Source organism: Vitis riparia, chromosome 8, assembly GCF_004353265.1.
Source record: "Vitis riparia cultivar Riparia Gloire de Montpellier isolate 1030 chromosome 8, EGFV_Vit.rip_1.0, whole genome shotgun sequence".
NCBI classification, from domain to species: domain Eukaryota; kingdom Viridiplantae; phylum Streptophyta; class Magnoliopsida; order Vitales; family Vitaceae; genus Vitis; species Vitis riparia.
In genome coordinates this window covers 17,294,177-17,316,988 of record NC_048438.1, presented here as the reverse complement: position 1 = coordinate 17,316,988, position 22,812 = coordinate 17,294,177, and the positions used below count along the sequence as shown (strand labels likewise).

Sequence of the window (22,812 nt, the reverse complement as noted above, 5' to 3'; positions counted from 1 at the left end):
GGCGGCCACAAAGTGGCCAACCTTGAAAGGCACAGGAAGCGGTAGATTAGCTCCGTGGCAAAACGATTCTGATGAGAAAAAGGATCAACAAAAATGAAAAGTATTGAAATAAAACTAAAATTCAATGGAATGTACTAGAGGTAGAGGGAAGCTGCTGCTTCGAGCAGGTTGTCCTTGAAGGGAATTGGAAAGTTCGTGTTCTAGATAATACAATCTCAGCCAAGTCCGCTCTCAGTACATAAAATCTATGTTTTAAAGAATACAAACCTTAAAGAACACGAATAATTTCTCCTTCTCTTAAAAACAAATGTCATCATCCATTCAACATACAATACATGACCCCAAAAAACTCAATATACGCCTATGGAGACACAACAGTCCTAATTCTTGTTGCCCTTTTAGATGTTAGCATTAGAAACTGTGTTCAATTTATTTATTGATTGTGTCTTCTTGTTTCAAGACAGAATGTTTGAAGAAGAAACCAATCCAAGCACACAAAGACCTCCTCTCAACTCTGCTGGATTCAAATAATTGGCTTAGTATGGCAGGAGTTTTGTTTATTCCTTTTCTCTCTACCAATGATTGAAAATTTATTTCTTTTTGTTTTTGCCTGAGTTTTCTTTATCAACCTACGAAAATTATATATAAAATGAAAGTAGCAATACTGTCAAGGCCAGAAACAACCAAACATTAACTGAAGGAGAAACCCAAGTCCAAAACCCCTCACATCCGGCCTCATATGATGGATCATCACCCCAATCCAAAGCCTCTTTACTGCACTTCAGACCTTCAGCACTGACTCCACCATTTCTTCTTCCATCTTCAGCTAATCTCATATGAGATAAAATGTGAGGAAAAACTTTCTTGTAAGACTCTTCTCCAATCAATAGGTCTGAATGTCCAAAGCCTTCTACAACCACCCTTTCATGTCTAAAGCCAGGCTGGTGCAACATCATGTACTTGTTCGCAAGAAAAGAGGTCTGAGGAGTCACAAGCAGGCTCTTTCCACCAGAAATATAAAGCGTTGGGAGCGCCATTCTCTCAGGATGTGTCAAATATGAGTTTTTCCCATTGCTGTCCATGATAAAACCATTGTTGCAGATTTTTCTGAGGTGAGGAAAAGCTGCCATGGGAAGCCTTGGTAAACTTACTTTGTTTAACCAGTGGTGCATGCTGGGGCTTACATTTTCATGCCAGAATGTATTTCCAAATATTCCAGAAAATACCTCACATTCATCACAAGTACATCTCTCACACCGTGGGATAAACTGGGCAATGGATTTCAGGAGCTGTTGCCTTGGAGTGGCCTTCATTGTTTTAAAGATAGGTAGGATTTTGTTCTTGCCCAGTATCATCATTGATATCTGCAGATTGATCCCATTTAGATTAACTTTTAGCTCAAAACCAGAAAGAAATGATATGAGACAATGGTAAACCATAGTGCAGGCCTCTCTTAATTAGCTGGAAATATTAAACACTCAAATCATGGCAAAAGTTCTCCCCAAGTTCCTAGAACCTTAATCATATCTACCTAGTCAATTAAGCATTTTTCCGAAATTCATAGAGCCATTAATCATATCCAACCTGCCAATTAAGCAACTACCATGATTTTAATTTCCGTAGTTCAAAATAATCTTAAATACCACCCCCAACAACCAACCCCCACCCTCACCCCTCCTGAATCTCCAAACCTGTCACTCTAAAATAGGGAGAAGAAGATGCTTACAGGGATGAGAGGAAGATACATTTTCACTCTAGATGAAACAGTAAGCTTGAAGAACATTGAGGAGTTGGTGCAAGATAGGGAAGCTAAATGGTTTGCAGTTACATGGCCGCCCATTAGAGCAATGTGAATGGCTAAGCCTCCAACACAATGAGCAACTAAATGTATCTTTGCAGACAGCCCGTGTAACTCAAGGATCTTACCAATAGCTGCCAAAAGAAGGAAAAAATAAGTGCAAAAAACTTGCAGAAATATTTTATTGGGTTGGAAACAATCTGAAATAAAGTAGAGTTCCTTTTTTTACCAGCAGGGATATCAAATCTTCCAATATCTTCAATCGTGAAGTTGTTTGAAGGATTTAATGGGTGTAATCTTGTTTGCAGTAGCCACGTTTCGTGCCCTTCTTCTAGTAAAGTTCTAATCAAATCATTAGGTTCTGTTGGTAGATAGTAACTCTCAGTAGAATGTCCATTAACAAGGAGAACTGGATTTCGTTTCCTTTCTTCTTCAGGCACCCATGGATTTTGACCACACTTCCATTGTCTGCAACTGATGATGAATCCATCTCCTGTATAATTGAAACATTAAGTAGCATATTAAAAAGAAACATAGAGAGAGATTCCTTTCACATGCTTTGTGATCCAATTAGCTCCTGCATCAAGCATACTTCTGTATTGATTAAAGATGAATGTTTTCTTAGAAGTATTTGGTAATAACACTTCAGAGAATCTTCTATTAAACTAAAAGAAAGTTTCACGGGTATTACTTTCAAATTTCTTCTCTTAAATTCATGTAATACAATACCAATTACTAACCATCACTCAATTATGCTTTTATGATTCATGAAACTATCAAAATGGAGTAGAATGAGTCATGGCAGCTCTGAGTTTATTTGAATTCTCAAACTCTTGAACAGCAGGCTTAAGTTTATGAATACCTGTTTTTATATCATGAAGTGTACTGTCTGGATAAGGTCTCTGGTAAAGATGAGACATGGGGAAGTCCTCATGATTTCCTCGTGGTACTTGTGTGATATAGGTTCTGAAAAGACTCTGTAAGAAGAGACAGATAAATTTTCCTTTCCTGTTTCCTTCCAGGCTTATCAAACTCTTCAAAAGCTCTGTCGTTGAAATACAAAGTTCCCCTCTTAAAATCATCATTTGATCTGTTGAACTGTTCTTAGCAACTTTTTTGAATGTCACATGCATTGTCATTGACTCCGTCCATGCATATAATGCAAAGAGATAAGGATTCATTACCTTCCTACCTTCAAGAATATATCTGATCAAAATTGAATTTTCTTAGTTCCTTGTTCTAAAACTAAAAATGGAAAGAAAAATATAAATTCAAACGAAAAGTTTATCATACCTTGAACCAGAAGATCCTGAAAGGAGGAGACGATAGCACATATACTGTGTGTAAGGTGTTCTATAATCTACTCCACACATATCAACATCCCCATCTATAACATGTAATTTATCCTTCTCCACAGATCTAAATACAACATAGCCACCAACTTTTCCTCTTAGAAGTGGATGAGACTCACCCAAAACTTGACAGGGCTCATTAAATCCATTCTGATTCCAACAGTTCATCTTCATTTTGAGGTGGGCTGAGCATGGCATACCCCCCACATACCCTCTCATGGTTTCTTTTATCACAACAGTTGGTTCCATGATGCTGTCTAACTTCCAATGGGGAATCAAACTAGGCTTTCGTTCCACAGTTTTACCCAGAAATTCTATGTCTTTTCTGGTTTTGTATTTTAGAACATCTTGCACAAGATGATTACTAACATGCTCGGCAGCTGTAGCAATTGTAAGACAAGGATTTACACCAACAGAACATGGAATCAATGAAGCATCACAAACATAGAGGCCTGAGTGCACCGAAGTAGGAAACTTTGGATCAAAAACCTGACCATTGGGATTGCAAACCCCATCTGAGGGATGCGAGGATGCATTGCACCCACCTAAGAGATGAACTGATGTGCTTCGGTACCTTGACATAAAGAGGACTCCCCCTAATTTCCTGGTAAGCTTTTGAAATGCCTTAATTTTTCGTGGGAGTAAAGGATCATGAGGTGGACTAAAGCAGATTTTATTTGTTTCCTTTTCTATTGTAATTTTTCCATCACTCTCATCGTATCCCATTGCATTAAGTACCATGGCCTGGCTGTACTTTAGACCTAATATATGTTTAATCTTGTCAATAATCCCATGTAAGAGCCAGTAGCCGGGTGGCCATCCATATGTTGTGATCCCTTTGAATAGCAGGTATGGAAAAGCCTTTGGAAGCACCGCACCCTGGCAAAAGACAGAATAATTAGCACTGGAAGAATTTATAATATGAGAGTGTGTGACAGTGATTTACTTGTTTGCGCTAGTAAGACTGGTTCTGGTATGTGATTATACATGGGCAAACTAATTGAATTATAATCCAAAATTTTGAGGGAAAAAAAAGGGGGGGAAGGTTTCTTTGTTGTGCTAACTGCTAAGTGAGCCTCCAACCAACCACGCAAGTTGGACTTGGTGAGAAATATCATAGAAGTTTTAGAACAATATTTCAGTTCCATGGCTACAGAAGCTGCATCTGAGCCTTAGAAACCATTTTTAGTTTAATATTCATGTCCCCAGTAAATGCTCTGACAGATAACAGACACAGAAATCTCAACCCTACTGGTAATTTACCAACTTTGACATGAATAACAAACTCGTATGGGAAAAAAAGTGAAAGTGTGATCTTAATTGAATAGAAGGCTTCAACCTGGATTGTGAACCCCAAAGAAGAAGTGTAAGATGAAGATATAGCTGGTCCTGGCCGTTCCTGAAAAGATATCTTCGACAATTGTTCACTGTCTAGTCCATAGGCACCCAAGGGTGCTGGGCTTCCAGCAACATAAGCAACAGTATTCCCATTACAGCTAAATCCAGAACCAAGCCTTTCTGAAAGTTTCAGTCCTCTCATTTGTGATTGGAATAGTATCTCAGTGGTACCAAAAACTCCAGCTGCAGCAGTGCAAACAAAATGTTTAGGACTTGATAACAATTTTCAAATGGGCTTCTAAAAAGGTGGCTACTCTCCTCTCTTCCATACCTGAAAGGATCACAAAATCAGAGGGAACATATTCAGTTTCATTGAAGAATACAAGCCATCTTCTTCTTGTCTTTCTACTAATTCTTCCTTCTTCTTTGCCAATATCATCTAGGTTCTTTACCACAAACCAAACCTGGCATCCTGTTTTGACAGTGCATCCAGCCTGCATAATTGCAGATTTTGAATTTAGTCCCGGGAAAAAAAAGAAAAGAAAAGAAGGATATATAAGAGCACATTTGGACAATTGCTCCATGATGATGTCATGCATAGCATTTGGAGGTAAAGATCCATCCTTAACAAAATGAAATGTTACCAAAAATAGTAACCATGAATGGTATATTATTGGTTTAGAATCTATGGAACTGCACTTCAGTATACCATATAAGACTAACAGAGCAATTGTCATGGGATGTCAAAATTTTCGCTGAACAAATACGCAAACTTAAAGAATATAAGGCAGAGGAAAATGTGCCTGAACCGCCAGATCGATGTAATTTTTGTCTGTAGAGTTTTTGGCATTATAAGGACAGCCAGAAAGACAATTTCCACAGGCTAAACAGCTGCCCATCTGTTTTGGCTTCATTGAATCCAATTGTTGTTCTTCATGACTGAAATTCATGCTTAGCTTCATTGGCCTTTGGAAACTTTCTTCAATCTCTCGTTCAGCTATCTCTTCCATGGTTTTGGCAATAGGAAATTTGACAGGAATGCTTTGTATTCTCAGCATGGCTGAAGCAGAAGCTTCACAGATTTCCCTATCTTCTTCCCATTCCTTTGGCCATTTGGAATTCCTTCTTGCACGCATTGGGGTTGGAATCATCACCCCTGCATTCACCAGTGAACCTCCACCGAGTCCACAGGCCACTGCTGCTAGAGAATCATCTTGTTCATACACCTATATTTCCATCAATCAGATTCAAATATATGATATATACCTCCACAACAGTACTGACATGCTGATATTCTTAAAACATGTATGGAGATAATGGCTAATTGTCACCCATTTTCCTTCACCAGCCACATGAATAAATAAAATGCACTTCTTTTATTTCAGGAAGAAACTAAAGTAAAATTTAGACGATTGAATTGTAGTTAGATGATGAAGAAAACCAGAGGAGTAGCTTGCAATATTCTTTTGTTTGAATCAGCTTCTTATTTTACCCGGGTTCATTACTTTCAACCTACTCTTTGAAGTCTACAATTTATGTTCAGTTCACCAAAGCAACAGCATAAGACGAGCAAAAATTGAAGAATAACCTGAAACAAAGCATCTTTTGGACCAAAGCTAATGCCCAAGCTCTTCTTTTCAATCCTCGCATCTGATATGATCTTTAAACTGTTAGTTGGAAAATCCTTAGCTTCCCATCTCCGGCCTTTCTCAACCAAGCACACTTTAATTCCTGCCATTGACATCCGACAAGCAGCTACTGAACCACCATATCCAGACCCCACCACAACTGCATCATAACCATCTTCTTCCTCGTTGCCAAATCTTACTACTACCTCTGCTGCTTTCTCCATTTCCTCACAAAATCCAAACAAAGATGTCAGGACCAAGTTCCTATTTATGGTTAGCCAGCATACTTAAACAAAGGAAGCAAATAATATTAGAATTTGGATGGCATATTCAAGCAACTTTATAGACAAATATGTCACTGCAAGTATCATTCTTGTTTTTAAGTGTGTGCTTAGTTGGAAGCCCAGCAAACACTTGCTCTTTATTATAAGGGAAAAAACCAACTGAACCGTGTGAGCATCCTAATATTTAGTTTTTTAGTGTGTCCTTTGTTAAAAGACCGGCTTATAACCCCATCTTTGTTAAGTGAGGAATCCTATGCATTACAGATGAGACAAATGTGAGAGATGCACAATGTCCCTCTTATTTCCTTATTAACTATTTATATAATATTGAAGAAAGAGGGCATAAGATTCATCCAGAATATAGAAGAATGTCTGTTTCACAGATCCTGTCAAGCATGTAGAAAATCTTTTGCATCATCCCATACATCAGATTACTTGATGTTGTTTGTAATATTAACCAGAACACAAGCAAACAGAACCCGGTGATATTAAGCCATAAGTGAAGAAAATTAAATGAGTAAATTACACAACAATAATGTCCCGCGGAAACCAATCTTTGTTGGTCAGGCTGAATGTCCTGTTTGTGGAATAAAAATTTTAAACAAAAACTTATATCATTACATCTCAAACCATATGTCCTCTCAAACTCTCGCAATTTCAACTGACTTTTTGAGGGCTTGCAGGAGACTCCTCATGATTCTAGGTTCACCAGGAGGGGACAGATCTTTCAAGGGTCCATTCCTTATAGCTCGAAAAGTTGGACCGGACCCATCGGTTGCAGGAAAAACCAAGCAATCTATGTAAACTAGTACTTCAGTCTTCCCATCTCCAATTGTAATGAAGCCCAATCTAGCTCCACCTTGTATTCTGTCCACCTGTTCAATCAAAATTCAGAACCTTCCATTAAGACCAATCAGGAGAGGTAATCAGCTAGCATTATCATCCACAATAAGACTGGTCCTGTCTACACCAAATAACGTTAGTAACAAGCAAACTGTGCCTCGTATGAATCCCTCCGATCAAGACAGATCCAGTGACAATTAGCAGCTAGAAATTAGGATGATTCCATCAGAATTTTTTATATTACAGAGCTATGACACATCAGTCCTTGGAACCAATAGTATGTTAAGCATGGATTCTACTGCATCCATGGCATATCAAAAAAATGAATTCAATGCCATGAGTAAAGGACAATCATGATGAGTTAATGATACTGAAGGTGAAAATGACTAGCAGCCATGAATTTCTCTTTTCTTTTCTAACCTATCACTAGCCGGCTTATCCAGAAACTTGTGTCGTTTCCCAATGGTCACCCAGGGTAGCCGTGAATTGTAGGATTTATACTGCTTATCAGAATAAGGTCATTACTATATACATATGTAGATGAGGACCAAAAGTAATAGCTCCCACCTAAGATTATACATATGTATAAATTCTATAATGATTGTATTATGGTCCTTTAATAGATGAAGGAAAAGAAAACTTCTTCAGAGATGCTCTCAGATTCTAGCTATGATGCATCAATTGTTGGCGTTTGACCTTTGGGCTGATTCATCTAGGCAAGTCTCGTTCATTTTAAGTGTCTTGACAGTAGAATATTTGAAAATGGTGCTTCTTGTATCAGTAGCATCGAAATCATTTGTTTATAATTAAAGAGTTGGTACAAAGTGACCGACCTTGAGAGGCACAGGAAGCGGCAGATTAGCTCCTTGGCAAAGACTGTTTGCCCACTGTTACAATACCAATGAGAAAAAGGATCAACACAAAGGAAAAATATTAAAATAAAACTAAACTTCAATGGAATGTGCTGGAGGGAAGCTGCTGCTTCGATCAAGTTTATCTTGTTTCTTGTTTTCCTTTTAGATGTTATCAAAAGAAACTGTGTTCAATGTATTTGTCATGATGTCATTTGTTGGTTTTGTTTTTTGTCCAATTCCGATTGTTGAAGACACAGATTCCACAAAAAAATACTAAGAAGTCTTAATCTAATAAGGGCAGTGAGCCTAGTTGAACATAGGAAGGTTAAGTGTTGGTGCCGAGGATGACGCTCGGTCTTAATGTAGTTCCAAACACTGGGTCCTAGTGTAGGTCCAGTAGACTAAAAATTAACGCTAGAAAGAGGGCTTGAACCTCTGACCTTGTGGTTAACAGCCACACGCTCTAGCCAACTGAGCTATTCCAGCTATGTTGATGGTGGTACTAGTATTAATTCAAATAGTATATAAAATATGTATGATTATAAATAGTTGAGATTAATTTTAAAAGAAAATGGCATTTTATATCAGTAAATGAGTGAGAGGATGTATATACCTGGAAAAGCAAGGTTTCGAATCTGGGAATATCGGTATCGGAAGGCAGTTTCATGGTTCCAAGGGAGACTCCCTCCTCCTCCCCTGGCACAATGCTCCCACTTTCCGGTGATGCTTTTGGAACAGGCATGAGGTGCCGGTGGGAGGCAATTTCAGTGAGCTTGGACGACCGGGTTTTGTTCCCATTGATGAACACCAGTGTATGGGAGAGTGAGTGAGGTAGAGAGAGATGCACGTGGGAAGCTGCACGTGTCGGATGGAATATTAGCCTTACCGCAGTGGCCATGGTGATACCCCTTCTCACCAGTCACCACAGTCTGAAAAGAGAGAATTTGATTTTGGAATTTGGATTAGATCGGATAGGCTTTTGGTCTTCCCAGGTGGCATACATTTGAGGTGGAGATGAACCTTTCCAATTCCTTCATGTTCCATGTCGTGTCAACTGAGAAAAAGTTTTTGACAAAATAAATTAATTATATTTCTATTAGGATGTTAGTATTCGTATATTTATAATATTTATAAAAATATATAATTTGTGATTTATTATAATATTATTATTTATATTTATTTTTAATTATAAAATTATTTTTATTTTTAATAAGATTTGAATTAAATTGAATTTATATTATATAAATTGAATTTATATTTTTTTTATAAAATAAAAAATTATTTTTAAAAATAAATTATGTAAATAGGTTTTTATTTTTTATTTTGTAAAAAGTTTTTTTTAAAAAAATAATTTACACCAAGGAATCAAAATATCTTCTATTATTTTTCACTTCATTCACGTGATCACTTGAGTTACTCAAATATCAAAACAAAAGAGAAAATAAATAAGATTTTCATTCCTACTTTTTATCCTTATAAATCAAATACGACCTATGTTTCATACCCATAAAGGAGAATGATTTGAAAAAATTTTATTTTTTTATAAAGTCCTCTAAATAAAAAAAAAAATATTAGAAGAATTTATATAAAAAAATAACAATAATAATAATAATAATTCTTAGACAATAAAAAACTGTCTGTAATTTTAGATAAAAGTACACCAATTTGGCACAATTCATTAGCTTCATATTGTAGTGCAAATTTCATTCGGCATTGGAGAACGATACATCCAGTCTGGTAATTATTCACAAGGAAAAAAGATAATTTTTTGTTTTAAAAATAGAAAATAAAGTATTTTTAGAAAATATCTTTTAAATATTTCTAAAAAAATTATAAATATATAAAAATAAATAAAAATAAAGCACTATATAAAAATTATTTTTAAAATATATTTAAAAATATAAAAAATAGATTAAAAATATTTTAGTTTTCTTACAGATATCGGTTTTCAAAACATTATACAGTTACCGAGCAGAGTCCGTGCCACTGTTAGATGGAGGGGTTCCAAATGACCAAATCTTAAAGTGGGGTGCGATGATCAGGTGCCTCGAGTTGATTCCAGTTGAGTCACAATCTGAAGGCAGCGATCCCACTTGCCCACAAAGGACCGCATCAAGATGCAATTAATCAGAGTCTTATAAAAGCTTAAGCCCACCCGTTTTCTCTTATGCTCATCGTCTTCCCTGTTGGTCTTTCTGTAATTCCAACCATAAAATGCTGCCAAGGCAACTTTTGATAACTGAGCAGGATGCTATAAGAACAGCTAATATAGTCAGATTATTCTCACAAAATTTCAAGATTCATAACAATTTCAGATTAACTTGCATGGGAAACCAACATTGAAAAAGAGTCGGCAAAATAAAAAGGTATGTTCAACCATTAAATACAGATTTCTATGTGGAAATGGACCAGTAAGTATAAGAACACATGTCCAGTTTTGCCCTGTAAATGATTTTCCACAAGATTTTGAACCAACTTTTTCACTCAGCCTAGTGTTTTGTACATGTTATATAAAGGAAAGAGAAGGGTGGGGGAAACCCTAAACTTCATTTCGCATCCACAATTGCATAACTCACTCCCAAGCATCGGCGGTTTTTTACAAAGCAAGAGCCTCGCCTCCATTTAAAGACTCGCAGAGATAAACAAGTCTTCTCTCTGATTCTGAGATTCATGTGCTCATGCGGGAGAGCAAGATTCAAGTTTGGGAATAAGACTTCGCCAGGCATCTGCAATGCCATTTGCCAGACGAGCCTGTCCCTTTGCAAATTCATGGAAAGCAAGGCCCATATCCAGTGTTTTCTGTTCTTGAAAACGCACAATTTCTTCATTCATTAACCTCACAATGGTCTCAAATCTTTTGGTTGCTTCCTCACTCTCGGCTTTCAACTGCATCATAAGAGTAATATTCACTAGATAAAGAAGATTTCTAACGCCCAAAGTAATCACAAAAGAATGCCAACACAAGCTGACATACCTCCTTATATTCAATTTCTGCTTCTCCCACCCTATCAGATCGTGTTAGCATGAGCTTGTCACTGCAAACCCAATAAATAATCATATATCAGTACTACTATTTAGAAACTTGAAAGCTTACATCCCAAAACCCAATCAATGGAAAACTGAAACATCGAAGAAAATATAATGAACTAAATGGGTGATAAATAACCTGTTTCAACAGCTCAAGTTGATGTTGGGATGCATGCTTTCTATCAATGCATTATTGCAAGTCTGTTAGTGTTAGTATAAAAATGTCCTTTATGAATTCTGTTTGATTGAAAGCAATTTTTTTGAGAGCTCCAAATATTGTTCAGTGGTTGAAGAAAAAAATTGAGTTTTTTGGAAACAAGAACACACTATTAATTACACCTCTATATTGCAGTTAACACTAAAAACGTAGGCCACCTAAAAACTACTTTTGAGTCAAAAAACAGCACAATTTTTTGAAACAGTATCTATGCAAATTCTTTGTCTGTAAGCTCAAAATTAGATTGTGCCACAATGTGGATTATTACATTTGGAAGATCATAATGCTGAGTTGTCATACTCCCCAGCCACACAATTGACAAAACTAGTGGTTTGCACAATTCCAAACACGCTAGTCATACCCAAGAAGTAACAATGGAGTTCATCAAAATATGAGAAAAGTAACAGTAACAGCATGTGTGTGTGTGTGAGTGAGCGACTGAGAAAGAGAGAGAGAGAGAGAGAGTTAGCCAGAACCATACAGATTTATCTCCTTCAGCTTGATTGTTTCAGCTAGCTCGCACTGTAGCCTGAAGGCATTGGCTCTCTCTGCTATTGTGGCCTGTTCCAAACAAGAAAGTGAGAAAAAAGGCAACACAAAGGGCAAACAGAAACAGGTATGAAGAGGAATAGAATGATTCTACCAAAGTTCCATCACTGTTATCAATGTTCCCCTTTTTAACTATTATTTCAATTTCATTTTCTAGGATGAAGCAGTGAGGTGGCACTCTATTAGCCAAGTAAATGATGCTCTTGATTTAAATGACATATATGGTTTTACGACATCAGCCAAGACTGACCTTAATGGACTGCACAGCTCGAACATAATCCTTCAAAGGTTCTTCAAAATTCATCAACAGGTGGTGGGCCTGCACATTATATGGCAGATCTACATTATAATTATGAACCCTACCATCCACAAAAATCGAACATGCATGCATATGCTTGTCTGTCTAAAGAGCTACAAATTAATGTAACGGCTGAAATTCCATTAAAAACCCTACCTCCTTTTGCAGCTTAATTGATATCATCTCCGACTTAGTCCCTAGCTCAGAAAATGCCTTCCCTAGGCCATTTCCTTCACAAGCACCAAGGATTTTGACAGCCTTCCCAAAATCTGACAGAGATTGCCCCAACTCTGTGCAAACAGATGTAAACAATCATATTTTACACAATTAACTACTTTCATACATGAGTCTGGAAAAAGAGAAAAGTGAAATATGCATTATTATCAAGTGAAGAATAGGCAACAATCAAATGAAAGGCTTCTTCAAAATCTTTATTTACCTCTGTGTCTCTTTACCAGGCGATATGCATGCTTCTGAGCTTCAGCCAAGTGGTTTTCAAGCTCAAAGATGTAATGTTTCATCTTCTCATATTCAGGATTTGATTCTTCCACTGGCTTCTCCTTACCGAGGACAACATCACTTACTCTAGATTGCACATCCTGTCAAATATTTAGATAAGTAATTGTTGGATCATTCATCTATTCAAACTGGTAATTGCTGTTCAATAGGATTTTTCATGCAACTGCCCTTGAGGCTAACATAAAAATGCAAAGTTGGTTCAGGGGGGAAAGAACTGTGTAATTGATCAATCAATCTTGTGATGAACAGTCTCTACTGCTCTATTGCAAAATTTATAAGCAGGTTTCATTTCACTCATATAATCATCTGATTAGTTTACCAACTAAAATGTTGAACAAAAATCAAGATATTTTTTCAATTCACTCAACTTCTTTCCTAGAAAAAAGAGAAAGGAGATGGTGAAAGGCTTATGTCTTCAACAATTTGCTTGTAGAGATACTGATAACACACATATAGTTTACGGTATCTCATAACTAACTGATTAAGCAACAGCTCTTAGGCCACCTAAAGTGGAATATTCAATCTACATCTTGAGTTAAGAAGTCCAATAGGAGCAATATTTGAAATGGCAATCCATAAAAAAAACACTGATGTTAAGATCAGATAGAACAAGGTGAGAGCCCAAAAGTAATTACTAAGTAACTTAGTAGAATTAATAAGGCTGCTATGGATGGTCCCATACTAAATGAACAGTATCTCCTCCAGATGTATTGTACACTAACTTTATTAAAGTAGAATTAAAGAGAATACAACAGTGGAGGACGAGATTCCTCCTACAGAACTATGCATGACTTTTGCAGAAAAAGCTTCTGAAGAAACATTGCCCATTTTGGCAAAGAATTTGCATCCTCACTGTGACTCTAGGGGCCCACTTCAAGGAATACCATAAGGTTGAAGAGCTGATCATAATAAGATCAAATCAATTAAAAAGAATGCTGGGTCCATAAAAAATTTGCATGCTAGAACTAGTGGAATACTATTGACAGGCAACATCAGGGGTGATTGCAGTCCACCAGAATTACAAATTATGACGAGGGCAAGGAGCCCCCCTTCAAAAAAAATCTTTCAGCTTGGGATCTCTTAGTCAAATATTCTACCCTATTAGTATCCTTATCATAGAGCAAAAAATGTTCCTTGTGGAAACCAGATCAAAATTAAGTTTGTCCAACAATTGTACTGTGTGCCATGTGTATGTGACAGATATTGGTGACAGGGTCTTCTTGTACGGCCTAACAACAGAGCATTTACCTATAAATCCTCTAATTTTTTTTTTTTTAAATATTGAGAAAGCAAAAGGTTTTCTAATGTCTCTTGAAATTGTTTTAGCATTTACTATTTGACAATTGATGAAGCAGTTTACCAACACTCTGTTAATAATCGTAAAAGTATGAGGATTTTATACCTATAAAAAAATGGGGATTTCATCCTTTTTACCCATGAATTACCTTAAAAATTTGCATCAAATCAGCTGGCTTCTTCTTAAAAATACCAGTCTCTTGAGACCTTGCTCTCTCCATCGTCTGCAAAATGGGCAATACAATATTGCCAAATCAAAAACAGAATTCCCATAACAATAATACCAATGCAGAAAAACACAGGAAGTAATAGTGGACTTGATAGATTGTGTAGGAATGATGCACTATAAATGCATGGCTGTTTGGATGCATCAACAATGAGGACAAGATGTTCCGCTGTAGGCAATGTTTAGGCATAAAAGCAGCAAGATAAGTTCCATTACAGATTATTAATACCTGTGGCAGCATACAAGTTGACAGCACACGTAGAAAGTATTAGTTCCTAAACAATGTATTGTCACTAACATGAATATAAGATATATGGTTCTAGTCACCATATATCGGGACTGGATAGAATATTCATAACTCAGGACATGGAAACTCTTAAGACAGGATAGGAATTGGGCATGTGGTTCATGCGATTTTATCCTTCAATTGGATGACAAATCCCATCCACCCATTCACCGATTGGTTCATGGAATTAGATTATGGACCACATAGAATATGGTAGAAGTGACAAGTTTGATATGATTCACCAACATAACTCAAACCCAACATGTTTTTCATGTGTTTGGGTTGAGTATAATCATGTTAGATCAAATTCATGTCGACCAGCATAACCTGTTTAATAAATAGGTCAATACGAATTTGACACAAATTGACCTATTTAATAATCGTGTTGATTAACCTAATTAAAACCATAACCTATTTGACCCACATTGGACTCATTCAGAACTTGATTTTGAATGAATAGGTTAATAGAGTCATAAATATATATTTTTTTTTATAAGTAAGCACAGAATTCATAGAAAAGAGGCAAAAAGTCACAGAGCATACAGGGGGTATACAAGGCTACTAAGGCCTCACAAGCAAAAAAACCGAAAAACCCACCACCCCTTATCTGGAAGCTAACCACTCCAGAAATCCTATAAGGGAGTTCGGCTCCTCTCCCATATACAATTTAGCCCAACCCCAAATGTTACATACAAAAGAATTAAATATATTAGATTGCAAGGTTAATCATATTGACTCAAATAAAACCTAACTCGACTTTATTATTAATTAGGACCTTATTATTAAATTACACAATGTGTTACCTGTTTAAAATCTTCATCATGTTAGGGTTCATGTTTTTAACTCGATTATTATTTGTGTCATGTTTGGGCTTGGGTTGACTTATTTAATCAAGTGTCTATAAGTTTTGACATAACACAAACCCAACCCATCAACAAGAATTGTCACCATTTGGAAATGGGACCCAAGACTGGGCAAAATTGAGTAAATGTGACAATCAGATGAGTACCAATCCATAGGCTCAGGTCGGATTTAGATCAAGCTGCTGACACAAAAAGAAAATAACAAAAGAATTCTCAAAATTAAAATTACATTTTTTTAACAAATCAATAAAATAATGCTATTTATATATTAAACTGATTAAAATACTGATAACTAAGAATGGATCAAATTATATTCAGACTGGCATGTGTCATATGCTCAGCCTGACCAAGCCCAATTATCATTGGAGTTCGATGAAAAGAGCTTAACCAACACTGATTATAATCAGGCCAAGAAATGCACACCATATGGTCATTTCCAATCCACTCAAGTTAGGGTCAACAAGCTAACCTCGTAGGAAATTAAAATATTTATCAATTAAAATTAGAATCAGAAATCATAAAATAACACTAATTATATATGAAAAATTAATCAAATGATCCTTCGCGTTGATTGGGTTCTATTCAAGTTGGCCAGTCTGGTAGGCTCCAGCAGGGCCCAACACATTTGTGGTTGGATCAGGCCAAAAAGTGTTCAACCTGGTCCAACTATAGTCAGATTAAGAAATGCTGACCTAAACCCAACCAGCCAACCTAGAAAAAAAATTGAGATGATATTTGAAACTTAATGCTACTGCTAAAGATAAATTAAATTAAATTCTAATTAATTAATCCAATGGCTCCAGCTGGGTCAGACCATAACCAGCACATTTAAATTCTGGTTATTTAAAGGATTGTGTCTAATGGTAATAGAAATTTTTTTATCTTTGCCTCATTTTTTATTTTAAATTAGTTGATCAAAGATTATTTACTGTTAATAATAATAATAAAATATATTAGACATTTATCATACTATTTTGTGTTAATATTTTCACTTCTATAGTCAGATTGTGACATGCCTTATCTACTCAATTTATTTTATAACTCATTTCTAGGCACACTAATTTGATCATGCATTCAATTGAATATTGCTAAGATGGTTGAATTGACAGATGATGAATTTTTATTTCCTATGTTTGAAACCATTGTTTTAATAGTTTACTAATTTTATTATTAAATGCTTCTATTCTTTATTCCTATGTCATACTTTCATCTAAACTATTGTTTCAAAATTTTATTCTGGACTATCATGTTTCTTTAAGGCACTCCCTGTTGGTATAAAATTCAAACAATTATAAGTTTCTATTTATTTACTTTCTAAAATCCCAATTTCTCAATTCTTTGAGTCTTTTCAGATTTTACAAGATTTAAATTTATCATATGCTTGCTTCTTTACCAATTCATTTCAAGCAAGTTGGCAGGTCTAAGTTTGCAACCCACCACGCTGCTATATTGTGAAATATAGTATCCCAGCCCCCATGGGATACCAGCTGTATCCGTATACAGTAGATAAAAGGCTCATTCAAATTTCTAAGCCAGGGTGAATACATGTTTTAAATACAATATAGAAGGCCATATAAGAAAACACATATTCTATTTGGGCACCTTATCTGGGCTAGCCTAATGGCTTTTAGTAATAAGCCTAATGGTTCGAGCACATTCATGTACCTACCAATTGGAACAAATCTCATTGAGGAAAAAAAATATTGTCATTAAGAAATAATTTTATAAATTAGAATTACTATTCTTGCCCCTACACGCTTTATATGAAAACTATTCTCCTTCTATATATGTGCATATAAAGTACTACTCTATACTATTTTGCAGAGAAGCAAATTCAGAGACAGGAAAATCAGACAACTTTTCAAACTAATTTCACTTTAGCAAGAAACATTGTAATAGAATATATCACCTCTTCATCTGCCTGCAAAAAGGTTCTTAGGTCCTCACTTTGCTGAAGCTCATGATGCGATGCTATCCTGTTAACAAATATATCCAATGCTTGACGCCTCATCTCAATAAATTCAGCACTGAAACGAAACTTCTCTGCATTGTAGAGACTAAAGTTAATGCCCATAAAATATCAAAATGTTCTGTAAATAATCTTATCACAACATCTTTTTCTGTGTCATATCTTTCATTAAACTTATGCTCATGTAGGCAAACTAGAAAACAAGATACATCAGCAGAAAATTCAATGATAAGTTACATTACTCCTGTTGTGCCTGCAGAGGATCAAGGGTTGATTCTCAATCAAGCCTCAGCTAGGCTCTAATTGGCTAGTCAGGAATTCCCCATCCAAGATTTGGATTCCATGGTGGCAGCAAAATAGACCCTGGTGTTTGATTGAAGAAGCAAAGTATTTACCTTCACAACAATGAATTTGGATTTCGATGCGTCTGCAACTGTCCAAGGGTTGTAGACTGGAGTGAGAGGGATGGAAAATGATGGTGCATTAAGGATGGGACTTGGAAAAAAAATGCACGGGATGAAGTGCATTAGTCAGTTGTTATCCTTGCACCCATTTTTTCCAACATAATACTGAAATTTATTTTCTCTCTTAAAAGAAGTGCCAAAAATAAAAAGCACGTCCCTGCTGAGGGATAGTACAACCTTTGCAGAAGCCTTTCCAAAGGGAGGCATAACCATCCAGGCATTGCCTATTTACCCAATACTAATTTTTACCGACTTATTAATGACAGGCATATAAGATTGATATATGAAGAGAACAACTTATTAAAAAAAGAATAATTTATGAGGGGAACAGACAATTTGGGTAAGGCCCAGCAAAAAAAACCATCATCATGGCCACATTATCCTAAAATTTTACTTTTCAAGAAAGTCAAGAGGAACTCATTGGCTTGTTACCTACAGCACTCTTCTCTGGAAGAGGGGGAACAAAAATGCCTTTGTACTTCTCAAAGAGACGGTCACGTAACCAAACAAAATCACTGTAACGTCGAATAACAATCTTCTCTTGACCTTGGTACTCAGGTAAATTTGTCTGCCAAAACAATGAGTAATCAAGCCTCCAAATTGTAAACTACCAAAATTATTGAAGTTCCACTGTATGCTTATAAGGGAAAGCTGGAATACAAAAACAATGATGTAGATTGGTGAACAGAACACAAAAAGCAATTGCAACAGACATGCTAGTTTATGAGAAATATACAACATTACTAATTGAACATTAATAAAAAGGCATTACCTATTTTGGCCAGAAATATTCCCAATTAAATGACAATAAAAGGGCACTGCCTGCTGTGGACAGCAGTTATACAGTTTAAATTGAATAAAAATAAATTCATCTGAAACAGCTATCAAACTTTGTATGGTGCTTAAAACAATTATAGAACTTAAAGGCCAGGCCTTTCTTTAAACCATTCCAATGAAAAAGGCATAACTCAGAAATCTATTGTTTTCTTAATCTCGAAGGATTCAATTAATATTTGCTTCTTTACAGAGGGGTTATTTGAAAAGCCATGATGTTTATGCCAATTCTCTAACAATGATCAAGCATATTTGAACACTTCTCAACATGAAAAGCATATTAATATTGCTCAATACCAGTTAGATAGATAGCAAATCATCCACCAGTTTTGACTTTCCAAATGTGACTAAGGCAGAATATTATGCATCCAAATTGTAAGAACACAAATATAAAAGCAAAATAGTATAATCCCAGTTATTTAATGATTTACAGTTTGCTAAACATTGTTCCTCAGAACATTTTACTTTGCTATTGTCAAAAACTTCATCCTGCAAGCTACCATTGCAGCACAAGCATACATAAACAAACAAACTGTAGGACAAGAGAGGCAGCTCCACTGTATCATTGAGTGCTTTTGTATTGCACATAAGCATGATGCTACATGAAGATTGTCCTAGCATATTGGGTGAAAACATAAAACATGAAAAATCCAGAATACACTGAGAGATTGTTACTGAGAAAAGCACATGCTCAGTACACAGATGTAGTAGACAACAATTCATGAATTGATGTTGAACAACTCAGGATCTAAGATGTCCTAGTCTCTTAAGATGACATACTAATACCATCAAACTAGCAATAGAATTGGTTAGGATCCCATGTAAAGAATTCAAAGTGAACAATCTTCTGTACTGAATTCTAAACAAACTTTCAACCAACCAAAATACCACAGCATTCATATCCCATATCAAACAATGCAAAGCAACAATTGGTTAATAATTCTCCAAATTTACAAACATTGCAGGGAATATGATATCAATATCAACCTCAAGAAAGCCCATAAGTATAATCAAAATCAGAAAAATAACCATCCACACTCGCATACAGAAGATATCATAATATCCACAAAATCTTTTTGACTGGGCATTGAAACCCTAACTCTAATGTAATAATTTGAACCAAAACTAAATCAAATTTAAAAAAATAAATAAAATAAAATAAAAAATGAGGGAAGAAACTAGCACGAGAGAACATTTACTTTAAGAAATTACCTTGGTGATGACGCGATAGGAGATGTAAGCCTGGACGCCATTGCCCAATTTTACAGGATCTGTGACTGAAACCGATAAAAATGGTTGTGCACTTGGAGATCTAGGGCTTTGCGAAGACCCTGATCCGCTTCGCTGCTGCTCCATATTTCATTGCGAAAAAAATAAAACAAAAAAAAAAGAATAAATTCACCCAAAAATTAAAGCAAACTCATCTGAATTTGGAACTTTTTTTTTTTTTGATAGGTAAATCTGAATTTGGAACTGAAGAGGACAGCAGATTCGCAATTACCGTACTAATCATGGCTATGTGCTATTTCGGGCGTGCTTCGATGAAGAAGGTTCAACGGCAGAGTAAGATCGTAATCTAAAGTCCGCCGGTGTGTGCAGTACGCTATTCCGGCAACCGGCAAATCTTCGGGGAAAAGATAAATGGCATTAAGTTCGCCAACACGATACGTCACCGAGTCTTGCGCTCAATACATAAATTAACAAAAGTTTGGCTCCTTGTTGAGAAATGTGTCAAGGACGTTGCTGAAAAATTCCGGTGAAAGAAACCCATAATAATATTGAAACTGTGGGACCCCTGTTTTGATTGTTCCACGCCTGAGAAGCCACTTCCTTATCCGCTGCTACCGCCTTTTTATTTTTTACTTTTTTTATTTTTTTATTTTTTTGTTTTAAAATAATGATAAACAGATTTATGTTTCAAATTTAATATATATTTATATATAATAAATAAAAATACTAATTATAAAATGTGTTCCATCAATTCCCTGTTATATATAAATTCATAATATTTTAAATACTTCCCAATTTTTTATTTGCAAACATTATCGTAACTTTGTTCCGTGTAAAAAATTATTTTAACACTCTTCATGCTTCTTTTTTTTTTTTCATCCTTTTTCATAATTTTCTTTAACTTTTTTTTTTTTAGTATTTGGAATCCATGATTTAAACGTGTTTTCAAATAATAAAAGAATTATTCATCCAAAAAAAATTTTGATAATTCTTTTAATTATAAATTATACAAGTCGGTGATGTCAGTCTCAAGCTAGATTGAATAACTCAAATTAGAATTTATATCTTCATAAAAAAAAGTTATTAATATTATTATATATAAATTAATTAGTTCTCAAAAATTTTAAAAAAAATAGAAAGAAAATTAAAAATAAATATAGTGGAAACAAAAAAATTAAAATTAATAAAATATTTCAATCTCAATTTAGTTATTTTATTATTTTATATAATAATTAAAAATATATAAGATTTTAACTCATTTTAATTATATTTTATTTTTTACATATAATTTTTAATAAAATTAAATATCAGAAAATAATTTTTTTTCAACTTTCCGAAAACTAAATTATTTTTTTATTGAAGTCATTTCCTATTTTCATATTTTGCGTTTTTACCTATACTTTTATACGATGAGCCCTTTTCAAAATATCACGCGCCTTTTTCGCGTTCACGATAACCACGGTTGGGATAATTACCTGCAACGGACTCCCACGTGGTATCTTGTTTCCTGACTATTCAAACTGGTTCATAGGGTCATCGTCCAAAAGTCTCAATCAAGTGACGTGGCATCAATTGAATGGGTAACACTGGCTACATCGACGCAGATAAGGATATGAAGTTTTGTTTTTGTAACGCGGGACCCTCACTGCCCTAAGAAGCGAAAGCCCCTAACCCCTACCCATATATTTAACATGTAATTTTCATGGTCGGATTCCCCACTAATATTCCACTGTGGTCGCAACTTCTTCGGCGGTATGTACCGGACCAAGAAATTCATAGCACGTGTCACAGTCAACATTTTGGGCCAACAGTCCCCACGCAGCACAAAGATAAAACAAAGCGGAGAAGCATTGGAAATATTCCTCGTAATTCTTCCTTCACTATCTGCAACATTTGCCACGTCAGTCCACCTCTTTAAAAGGCACTCTGTTCCAGTGACGTTCAAACGAGATGGAAACCAAGCGGTTCAGCAACTCCAGTTACCGCCGATCAACTACCGCGCGCCTCCTCGGAGTACCCTCTGGCCAGTCCGGCCCTTCCACCGGCGATTCGTCCTTCTCCGGTGGTGATTTCAGTGAGGACGACGTATTTTGGACGAGCGACTTGGTCGAACCGAACCACCTACCAAATAACCCTTTCGGCGCTGGCAAGTCCAACGACCATTTTCGGACACCGGAAAGTCATGGTATCCTTGCTACTTTACCGGATTCCGACCAGAACATGATTATCGAAACCCCTCCGATGCTGAACCGGAAAACTTCGTTTCCATCATCGATTAGAGCGGTTCCTGCGATACCTAAGCCCCCGCATATTTCTCTAGAAAACAAGCACTCTCAGTCCCTACCAGTTAGAAGGTTTCATCAATCAGCTCCGATGACCATCCCAGTCCTATCCAAGGCAAGGAGCAGTTCTCTTGCCCAAGCAGACGACGACGACGAGGAGGCAGAAGATGAGATGTTGCCACCGCATGAGATCGTGGCACGAGGCTCTCGTCGATCGCCGAAGACGACGTCTTCCGTGCTGGAAGGCGTTGGAAGGACATTGAAGGGGAGAGATCTGCGTCAGGTTCGAAACGCTGTATGGCGCAAAACAGGTTTTCTTGATTGAAGTTCCAATTTTGAGGTTTCGGATCATTTTTGGTCATATAATGACAGTATATTGGCCAAGTGAGGGAAATTAAATTTGCTTTTGGTCTAATGAGAGCACTTAGCGGAAATTATACAGAGTTCTTGATGTATCTTTCCTCAATACAATTTGGACGATTGTGAATTTGATTTTTGATGCCGAACCCTCTTTCTTCATTTTTGCATGTTGGCATCTTTGTGTTTGGTGGATATTTTCTTATCGCTAACTTGGAAATGTGCCATTCAAACTGTGTCTTGTTTGTCATTGTTGGTTAAGCATGACTCTGTTCCGAATCTTCTGATATAATCCCTC

At 36.0% G+C, this 22,812-nt stretch overlaps 4 protein-coding genes and 1 non-coding gene across 5 annotated transcripts; 1 reads left to right on the top strand and 4 right to left on the bottom strand.

Moving 5' to 3' along the window:
- Nucleotides 1–232: 232 nt before the first annotated feature.
- LOC117920179 lies at nucleotides 233–6,760 on the bottom strand. The gene is made up of 9 exons (XM_034837564.1): nucleotides 6,077–6,760; nucleotides 5,292–5,714; nucleotides 4,820–4,982; nucleotides 4,490–4,731; nucleotides 3,092–4,029; nucleotides 2,661–3,004; nucleotides 2,028–2,291; nucleotides 1,727–1,932; nucleotides 233–1,364 (listed from the first exon to the last, which is right to left on the bottom strand). The coding sequence occupies exons 1-9, from the start codon at nucleotides 6,338–6,340 to the stop codon at nucleotides 639–641; spliced, it is 3,570 nt and encodes a 1,189-aa protein (XP_034693455.1). The 5' UTR covers nucleotides 6,341–6,760; the 3' UTR covers nucleotides 233–638.
- Nucleotides 6,761–6,883: 123 nt separating this feature from the next.
- Nucleotides 6,884–9,076, bottom strand: LOC117920181. Its single transcript, XM_034837566.1, has 3 exons — nucleotides 8,711–9,076; nucleotides 8,077–8,130; nucleotides 6,884–7,275 (listed from the first exon to the last, which is right to left on the bottom strand). The coding sequence occupies exons 1-3, from the start codon at nucleotides 8,993–8,995 to the stop codon at nucleotides 7,042–7,044; spliced, it is 573 nt and encodes a 190-aa protein (XP_034693457.1). The 5' UTR covers nucleotides 8,996–9,076; the 3' UTR covers nucleotides 6,884–7,041.
- On the bottom strand, nucleotides 8,510–8,583 carry TRNAN-GUU. Its single transcript has one exon. It is a non-coding gene; the product is annotated as a tRNA-Asn (tRNA).
- A 1,304-nt stretch (nucleotides 9,077–10,380) lies between the features above and the next one.
- LOC117920180 (sorting nexin 1) lies at nucleotides 10,381–20,372 on the bottom strand. Its single transcript, XM_034837565.1, has 11 exons — nucleotides 20,147–20,372; nucleotides 19,858–19,992; nucleotides 18,244–18,379; nucleotides 17,288–17,421; nucleotides 14,153–14,227; nucleotides 12,628–12,787; nucleotides 12,345–12,478; nucleotides 12,141–12,209; nucleotides 11,823–11,902; nucleotides 11,072–11,132; nucleotides 10,381–10,983 (listed from the first exon to the last, which is right to left on the bottom strand). The coding sequence occupies exons 1-11, from the start codon at nucleotides 20,156–20,158 to the stop codon at nucleotides 10,774–10,776; spliced, it is 1,206 nt and encodes a 401-aa protein (XP_034693456.1). The 5' UTR covers nucleotides 20,159–20,372; the 3' UTR covers nucleotides 10,381–10,773.
- A 1,403-nt stretch (nucleotides 20,373–21,775) lies between these two features.
- On the top strand, nucleotides 21,776–22,793 carry LOC117920848. Its single transcript, XM_034838509.1, has one exon. The coding sequence runs from the start codon at nucleotides 21,826–21,828 to the stop codon at nucleotides 22,480–22,482; it is 657 nt and encodes a 218-aa protein (XP_034694400.1). The 5' UTR covers nucleotides 21,776–21,825; the 3' UTR covers nucleotides 22,483–22,793.
- The last annotated feature ends 19 nt before the right edge of the window (nucleotides 22,794–22,812 follow it).

Bases quoted from the DNA above. Each gene is read 5' to 3' on its own strand.
- LOC117920179 (XM_034837564.1), bottom strand. From the start codon at position 6,340: ATGGAGAAAGCAGCAGAGGTAGTAGTAAGATTTGGCAACGAGGAAGAA. The intron at 4,983-5,291 runs GCACATTTTCCT...GCAATTATGCAG, and splicing joins ACATCGATCTGGCGGTTCAG to GCTGGATGCACTGTCAAAAC. The intron at 2,292-2,660 runs GTATTCATAAAC...TCAATTATACAG, and splicing joins ACTTCATGATATAAAAACAG to GAGATGGATTCATCATCAGT.
- LOC117920848 (XM_034838509.1), top strand. From the start codon at position 21,826: ATGGAAACCAAGCGGTTCAGCAACTCCAGTTACCGCCGATCAACTACC.
- LOC117920181 (XM_034837566.1), bottom strand. From the start codon at position 8,995: ATGGCCACTGCGGTAAGGCTAATATTCCATCCGACACGTGCAGCTTCC. The intron at 8,131-8,710 runs GTATATACATCC...GTATTGTAACAG, and splicing joins TCGAAACCTTGCTTTTCCAG to TGGGCAAACAGTCTTTGCCA. The intron at 7,276-8,076 runs GTCGGTCACTTT...TTGATTGAACAG, and splicing joins CGCTTCCTGTGCCTCTCAAG to GTGGACAGAATACAAGGTGG.
- LOC117920180 (XM_034837565.1), bottom strand. The intron at 12,788-14,152 runs GTAATTCATGGG...AATATTTGACAG, and splicing joins ATTTGATGCAAATTTTTAAG to GATGTGCAATCTAGAGTAAG. The intron at 11,903-12,140 runs GTCAGTCTTGGC...TGTTTGGAACAG, and splicing joins GAGCTGTGCAGTCCATTAAG to GCCACAATAGCAGAGAGAGC.